We start from the raw sequence: 8660 nt of genomic DNA on the forward strand, positions 1-8660 counted from the left end.
TACAGCCTCAAAAAGAAGGTCCAGCTCCATGTTTAGTGACAGTATTATACTGATGAAAATATGATGGCAATAGTAGATAATTCACTCGTATCCTCAGAAGACACGTCCTTCACCAAGTTTTGACTGAGTTCTCTTTGAATACTCTTCCAACGTGCTCACATTCATCCACATTTGAGGAACCGAAGCTCAACCCACACTGCAAGATGTTCTTCCACACATTGCATGCAATTACACTTTTCCACCAGAGAGGTCTCCAAATCCCCAGAATTTAAAGAACTATATACTTGTTTTTCATCATGGGGATATCGTTGTCATGTAGATATGTAGATATGTAATAACATTATTATTTTTATTAGTAGTAGTAGTAGTAGTAATGTAATGGAGAATATAAAAAACAATAACCGTCATGGTCTGCGGAGTGCCACACATTAAAAGAACCATTTTCTGAACTGCAAACAAACATTGTGCATTGAAATCATTCTTTAATTGTTCAAAGTTTTGTATATAACCACAATCACTGCCTTCGCTAAATAACCCTTGAACCACATTAAGACTGTGCAGTCAGCTTTATAATTATTGGCATCTTTAGTAAAGATGGTCATGAAGAAATGTCTTTATGGATAAGTAGCCCAGTCTCATACTGAAAATATGAGAAAAATATACTTACCTTTAACTTTATTTAAAATCTAAATTTAATTAAAAAAATCCAAATTTGAATGTTATTATTTTGATAATTCATACCTTCTGAATTACCAATTGAATTCTGAACCAAACTGAAAGACTTTAGCTTAGTGATTTCAGGGACAGTATGTGCATTTGACATTTTTGGAAATGTAGAGCTGCGAGATTCACTCTAGTGGTCAGTGAAATAATCTGGGTTTCATTTCCTGCTACTTCTTACATTCAACATTTCATGTTTTTTTTTTTTTGTTTTCAAATTCATCCTTCAGTTCAGTTTCAGTCATTCATGTTATAGAATTTGTGTAGGACTCCTAAGTCACAGTAACTGGAAATGTGATATAACTGCTGCGACTCACTACTACAAAACTTGACATTGTTGCCATTATTCCAATGGGCCTAGTTGCTTATCTCAGTGCTTTACATTTTCTGTTTGTAGTACAGTCTTATTCAAATGTTTAGACACCCCTGGTTAAAGGACATGTTTTGTTAATTTCCTAAGTGAAAATAAGTAAATGCATCCTCTACAGAGCATGCTTCTGCACATTTTCATGCACAGTTACTATTTATTTGCTGGACTTTACATGTTGGAGAGAAAATAAGACATAAAATGTGGCCTGTGCAAAAGTTCTGGCAGTTTTTGTATTTTATGTTTTATTTTCAAATCAGCATTAATTTCCACTTAGAAAGGAAATATGTTTGTCATAAATCAGTAGTGTTTGATTTTCATGTAAAAGAAAAATATTTTAGTCTATATAAAATTTGTGTGCTGACCACAGCGATAGGTCTGCTGTCACTGCTAGGCTGCATGCTGGAGTGGCAGTACTTCAGTGTTCTTCTGTGATTTTGGAGAGCCGTCATCTTCTGTCTCACTCACTCCTCAGCTCCATTGCCTCTACCATCTAGATTTCACACGTTTTTGGTAATTATGCTGCAAGGAGCTGAACTTGTGAGAGCGTGGAGGAGCTCAGCTGAGCCCGTCAGTCACACTTCACCTAAAAGTGGAGAAGAGCTGATGGAGTCTGACAGGTTTATCAAAGGACTTTTTTTTTCCTCTCAGTTTTAAGATGTTGGAATAGATGTTTGGGAATGAAGTCAGCTTCAGAAGAGGCTGGGTGGAGGAAAGAAAAAGGGACATGGAGATAGTATGGAGGGAAGAGAGAAAAATGGACGAAGCTGGAGTATGGGGACAGAGGGGCTGATGTTGCTATTTCGAGCTCTAACTGTCAGTGGCCATTAGGCAGGCAATCCAGCAGAGGAGAATGGGATCATAGAGGCTGCAAGAGAGAGTGGGAGAGAAAAGAGGAGAGAGAGAGAGGCCGCTGTGGCGTCCTCATAAATTTCAGGCACAGCATGTGGCAGATGAGTGTACCCAAGCCGGCATCCAGACGCTTTCTTTATCTGCATCAGGCCTTGCTGACCTTGTTAACGGCAGTCCATGAATATTCATCATAGCAGCGCAGCATCTGGGAAACAACTGGCCATGAAGTCACATCTGCATGGCTGGGGTTAGCTGGATAGCTTTAGGGAGACTCAGAATGACTAATCAAAAACTACAGCTCTTAAACATATTAGCATAGCTGAAAGAGTTCCTTATTGCTTATAATAATAAAAATAATAATAATAATAATAATAATAATGTTTATCTATATAGCACCTTTCATACAATAAAAATGCAGCTCAAAGTGCTTCACAATACAAAGTAAAAACGACTGTGGAACAAGAGAAAAAAGATTAACAAAAACTTAATTTTTTTTGCTTACATTTGGTTCTGTAACACTCTCTGGGGTGAAATGAGAGCGTATTTTGACAGACTTTTTAGTGACATTTTGTCCATTTTACGGTTTGTCTCCTGTTTCTTATAGCATCCATTTTACATGCAATTCTTAAAAAAACTGTGCTAGATGTTTCCCTGAGTTGTCCCCAAAGATGACCCAAAAATGACCTGAAACTTACCTACATCAAGGTATTTTTTAATGAGAATTGAATCTGTATGTAGGAAAGCAATTTCTTACAGCACCACCCTACACTAACTTTTCTTATTTGGTGTGACAGTGTTACATTTGTACTTGCATAAATTGTGATCTTGACAGTACCTGTTCATGTTTATCTGCACTGAACAGGAATGTAAGTTACATATCTGTTGAAAGCTAGTAAAAAAAATACACTGAGCAATTGTCAAAATGTGCTTGTCATTTCAGCCTCAAAAACATTATGACAGAACTTCATATCAGCAAAAAACTGTCACTTGACACAGGTGTGGACAAAAGCTGCCTTTATGACAACTGCTGCTTATTGAAATAAGCCTTGATTTTCTTCTTTTTTGTCCATTTCCTTTTCTCAGTAACAACTTTAGCACATACACATCCTTTCAGACTCACAGTGTTGAGTTGTTTTCTCACACTGGAATTATAGACAGAAACACATGGATTTTTCAGATCTGAAGCAAGAGCAGAGCTTGATTGTCTCTTAAATATGAAAGCTTTAAGTGCTGTTTATCTGATGGTGACAGTTTTGGTTTTCTACTAGGTCTTGCATAGTTATTAAGCATCCAATTTTCTCTATATTTTTTATTTCTTCAATAAACTGTCTTTCCTTATGCGAGTGGATTATCTTATCTCTTATTGTCGTGGGCTGGAGGTTAGGGAACCATACTTGTGACCGGAAGGTCGCCGGTTCGATCCCCTGAACTGCCAGGACATGACTGAAGTGCCCTTGAGCAATGCGTCTAGCCCCCAGCTGCTCTCCAGGCGCTGTGGATAGGCCTGTCCTCCCACTCTGGGCAAGTGTGCTCACTGCCCCCTAGTGTGTTTTCTTTCACTAGTGTGTATGTGGGTGTTTCACTGATGGGTTAAATGCAGAGGTGAAGTTCCCCGTTGTGGGATTAATAAAGGGTAACTTAGCTTAACTTATCTGAAACATCTCATGAAAATGAATGACTTATACTTAATGGCTGTTTTGACTGGAAATCAAATACATGAAAGGTGAACTCTGACTTTTGAGTAGTATTGTATATAGATTCCTTAAAAATATTCCTTAAAGCCATCATAAATTTAGTAATTAGTTCTGGTTGTATGTCGTATTGTTATTTTCTCATGAAATTCTGTGTGTTTCAACAGAAAACCCTTTGACGTTCCCAGACAGCAGTAAGGATCCCCCTTCTCTGGTGGGGGAGCCGAGTCTTGAGGCATCCCTGCCCCATTCGGACTCTGGCCTTGGGGAGGAGCAGATGTCCGGTGTGCTGAACGGAGCAGACCTTGATCCCAGCCTTGGCGGTCCGAACGGCATACGAGGGCTCCTTTGCACTCTTTCCTCAGAGGTAAAGTCCCATGAGAACCTGGCTGAGGCGTCCTCCATGGAGCTGCTGAAGCCCGCCTCCTCCATCTCCAGCATCAGCCAGGCCAACAAGGGCATCAACGTGAAGGAGATCCTGAAGAGCCTGGTGGCGGCTCCGCTAGAGGCCACAGAGAGCGGCCCTGAACCCCTGCCCTACCCAGACCACCAGGCCCTCAAGAGGGAGGCCCAGGCCATGCTGCCCATGCAGTTCCACTCATTCGACAGGTACAGCAGCCTGGTTATGTGGTGATATAACAATGATGTTTTGTGGGGATTAAACCATTCTTACCTAACATCTAGCTAAAAATGGTGGTCGATAACAAGTAAAATAAAAATCTCTAAATTTTCAGCTCTGTTAGATCATATTCCTTATATATCAAAATAAATGTGACAACAGCAATGAGAATCATGTTATTTAATGAGAAGAGTCGATTATGTGGTCCAAATTGCTGCTTTATGGCTCAACATTAAAGGCTTTTGGCCACAAAAGCACACAGATAGTTTGAGCCAGACTCGATTTCCAATGTTGTATCATTATAAAATGGATTACTTGACAGTTGTTCTTTTGCAAAAAGATGTCCCAACTCTCCCTTGCTGTGTCCAGCAAACGTTTGGTTCAGGCTGGTAGCATCTATAGCTGCTACAATAGCCCTAAATCTTCCATAGCAATTCAGAGGCACACATAGGTGTAATTTTGAAACGTTTTGTTATTCATATATAAACTCACATTGCAAGATTTTCATTGCTGACATACATGTTCGAGAATTGACAAAACATGCATGTAGGCCAACTTAAGGCAAAAAAATCATGTCTAATAATGAGGAGGTTTGAGAGAGGGAAGCTTACCCCTTCAAAAGAGCTAACAGAGCTAACACTAAAGCTAGCACAAGCTATATAGTGCAGCATTATATCCTGAAAAGTACTCGTCATCTCACAAGTTCTAGCAAACTTCAGTGGAACAATATATATGACTGAGCGTGTATGTGTGTATTCAAACACACAGTCCTGTTAAAGCTAACTGTTAAGAAAACCAAATTGAGCCGGCTAACTGATCACATTGTTTTGTAACATTATTGTTAGATACCGTTCTTAATGTATATTAGCAATTATATTAGTCTACTTCTGGTTTAGCTTACATTAGAGCTGCCAAAAGTACCCCTGGTAATAGTTTTGACACTGAGCTCTGCATTTAGGCTTCCATACAGATTAATCCAAAACTTTTCCAGCTTCACGAAAGAAATAAAACAGCATCATCCTCAGGATGCTGCTCGTCAGTAACACATTTCCCCCATCTCTTAGCTTAACCAATCTGGCTAATTTACTGCTGATGCCATTCTCACTGCAGGTTTGTTGTGAGGACTTCTGTTAGAGTTTGTCTGAGGGAGGAAGTCATTTTTAGAGACGACTGTGTGTCAATCATAGTTTTGCAAATGGTCAAATCTTAAGGCAACAGAAGTGTAGATTGCATTTTCAGGGTTAGAGCAAGGGGCTGTAACCTACACATAGGCTGGTACCCATAGGTTTGACAAGAGAGACATGGCCTGCTCTGTGTTCTGCCTCCAACAGTTCAGTTGCAGCTCACTTAACCTTCTATTTTAATGCTCAGTTTGCCATTTAAAAATGTTGTTCATAGCATAAGTGACAGTATATTTCATGGTATGCAGCAGTGTAAACGTTACGTCTGCAGGGCAATGGTGTTAGCCAATGTTTCATCCTCAAAGTGTTTTGAATACACACTAATATTTCTAATAGTATGTTTTGGTTAAAATGTGCATTTTGATGTAGATGTACAGAATTTCAAATATAAGCATCTCAGTGACCCTGTTTCTAAAAGAAATACATCTGATTTATTTCATCACTGCAGCTGAGGTCAAAAAGAAAACTCTTACTGGAACGTTTTGCTAACAACTGCGGTCAGTGCAGCGTTGCTGCTGGCAGTGGCAGAATTTTCCGTTGTGGCTCTACTGAAAACAGTGGAATATCCGTTCTGTCTACTGCCAACATGTAAACACGATATAACAGTAGACCCATTTTGCATACACTGATTTGTGCTCTATCGCCCTCTATAGTCCTGAGCTTTAAAAATGCCACAGGTACATGTTCAATATCATCGCTGTCCAAAAAAAAACATGTATCTCCATTTTTGTCCATTTTTATTTTTCTACATCATGTCAACATACCAGCTGTCCTTTACGTTGTGTGAAAATTTCATAATGAATGGACCAGTAGAAATTCTCTAAAATTACTTGGAATGAAACCTCTTTATAATAACTTACATTAAAAGGAAAGAGCTTTTTTGCCTTTGCTAAAGTTACTGTTCTGGAGATACTTGTTTTTCTTTGGACAGCGATGATATGTACCTATTGGCTGGGTGTGATAATTGCATGAAGTATGTTTTTGGCCTAAGCTAACTGCCATGTCAGTGTAATGCTTAGAATGACCTTGGGTGAACTTTATGGGCTGCTGCTGCATCCCTGGTAAACATCAATAATAGTCCACCAGATGGCAGACAATATCTAAGCATCAGCATTACTGTAAAAGCCTTTAACAGTGATTTTATGATTAATTTCTTCCTGTCATCATTAAAGTTACAGTATCCCTTTTGATGTGAATGCTTTCATCTATGCCTGTTTAACATATATGGATTTCTGTCTTTAAGCACAGGATCTCTTTGTGGCTTTTTTGAGGCCAATAACAGTGTGCACTGCATCTTAGTCAAACCATGATAAATACCTGGATTATTCCTTTCCATTGGCAGAAAACCATAATGATTTTTCATGTGTAAGCAAGCCGTAAGTCATTTCAATCCCCTGCACTGCCTATCACTAAGAATTTCTGTGTTTGAAAAGGACTGTGAATCGTAGTGGAACATTTGGGGTGTGTTTACATTCCAAGCCCAGATAAGATCTCACAGCGATCCGTCTCCGTTTCAGGCAAGGAAACATTTATCCGCCGCTAAATCCCAGTTTAGTCTTAAGGGCTGGCTGCAGAGCGCATACAGAGATCGAGAGCTTGCCCCCTACAATAAACAAAGAAGATAGCACTTTGATAATGGGCTAATGCATGAAGTAATATCAAGAGTGAATAAAACATAACACTTGATAGCAAATTGTACTGATAGCATGCATGTTTTCATGCTTTTGGACTGCATGTTCATATCTCATACTGACATCCCAAATGAATTACAACGTAAATGTGTTCTCTGATAAATGACTCGCCTTCAACTGAGACTTTAAGCTTGTACTACTGTTACTGTTACTAATATTAAACCAATGCTACTGCAGATACATGTATAAAAGTATTGTAAAATGATCTCTGATATGTTCAGAATGATGAATGGTGCTGTAGATAATACCATAATAATTAAGAAAGCTGTATAACAGTAAGAATGAGGTCATAATTAAATTCATATGCAGAATGTCTTTGTTTATCAGTTGTTCTCCAAAACTTGCATAAACTTCAATTAAGTATCTAAAAGTACATTTCAAGCCATATTTCTTCTGAATTACATTTGCCAGTGGAGGTCCGGTAGTGTCATTTGTAAGAGTTTAACTGGCTGACTTGTATGAAATAAAGTTCCATCCAGTTGCTTTTCAAGGCCGGGTGGTAAGCTTTGTTTCTTTAAGGACCTAGAAATTCAGTGATTAAAGTCTACTGTGACAAACTTAAACGCTAGAAAATTAGAGCTAGACATGCTCATCTGTCACAAGCCAGCTTGCTTCTGCCACACACCACAGTATCACGCTGCTATATCACTGATTGGAGCTGTTGGAACAGCACCAGATTTATCATCTGAATTTAGTGCATATTTACATTTGAACATAGATTGAGAATTTTACTTTGGCCAAAATGTGAGCACCACATAAAATCTGAATAATAGGAAGCAGACATCAGCCAGTTACATCCTAATGTCTGCATCTCATCCAAGCCAGGTTGGCATGTGACTTATGGTGGGGAAAATGCTGAAGTTGCTCTGGAATTTCTCCAAATTAGACTAGATAGCCTGGATCAAAACATCATAACCTGAAGGTTCATGTCAGCACTCAGATTAAAATAAAACAGGTCTAGCATGCAACGAAAACTAACTCACTTAATACCAGACAGAATAGCATTAGGCTAGTAACGTTAACTTAATCAAATTAATTAATGCTGCCCAAATGCTGCCTTGTGAGAAGTACTTTTATTTTATTGTCCTTCTAATGAGGCCATCACCAAAAATGCTGTATTTTGCAGTTGCCCTGTTTTGAACTTGAGGATAAAGGGACTGTGCCAAGTGAAGCTCCATTTATTCATCTACTGGTTAGCCTTTTCTTCCAGTCACCATAAACAGCCATTGTCTATTAGCTAGTTTTGTTATTACATTACCATAAGGTTGCTGCGAACAGGTCCACACTCTCAGAAAAAACTGTCACTGGGGCAGTACACCTCTTGTCACTGGGGTGGTACCATCAAGGGCACATCTCAGTACCTTTAGTCAGGGAACATAATTGTACCATAATCCACTGAAATTATATTTTCTAAGTTGTACTGACTCCACACACCCCGTCTCGTCTCCAGGCTTTTTATTTTGTTGTTCTGTTTTAAAACTTTAGGTTATTAAAAGATACAAATACGTACTTTTCACCTTGATAACACTTACGTAAAGT

The 8660-nt window shown here is 38.8% G+C and overlaps 1 protein-coding gene across 1 annotated transcript in view; it reads left to right on the top strand.

The window, feature by feature from the left end:
• The window catches only part of LOC118826373 (neurobeachin-like), a 228458-nt gene extending 222323 nt beyond the window's left edge, over nt 1-6135 (top strand). Inside the window, exon 33 of the mRNA XM_036597338.1 lies at nt 3798-6135. Coding sequence (XP_036453231.1) covers nt 3798-4264 — 467 coding nt within the window. The 3' untranslated portion in view covers nt 4265-6135. The remainder of the gene's footprint in view (nt 1-3797) is intronic.
• Nucleotides 6136-8660: the final 2525 nt, after the last annotated feature.

The sequence above is a fragment of the Colossoma macropomum genome, unplaced genomic scaffold (assembly GCF_904425465.1).
Source record: "Colossoma macropomum unplaced genomic scaffold, Colossoma_macropomum, whole genome shotgun sequence".
In the NCBI taxonomy this organism is placed as follows: Eukaryota; Metazoa; Chordata; class Actinopteri; order Characiformes; family Serrasalmidae; genus Colossoma; species Colossoma macropomum.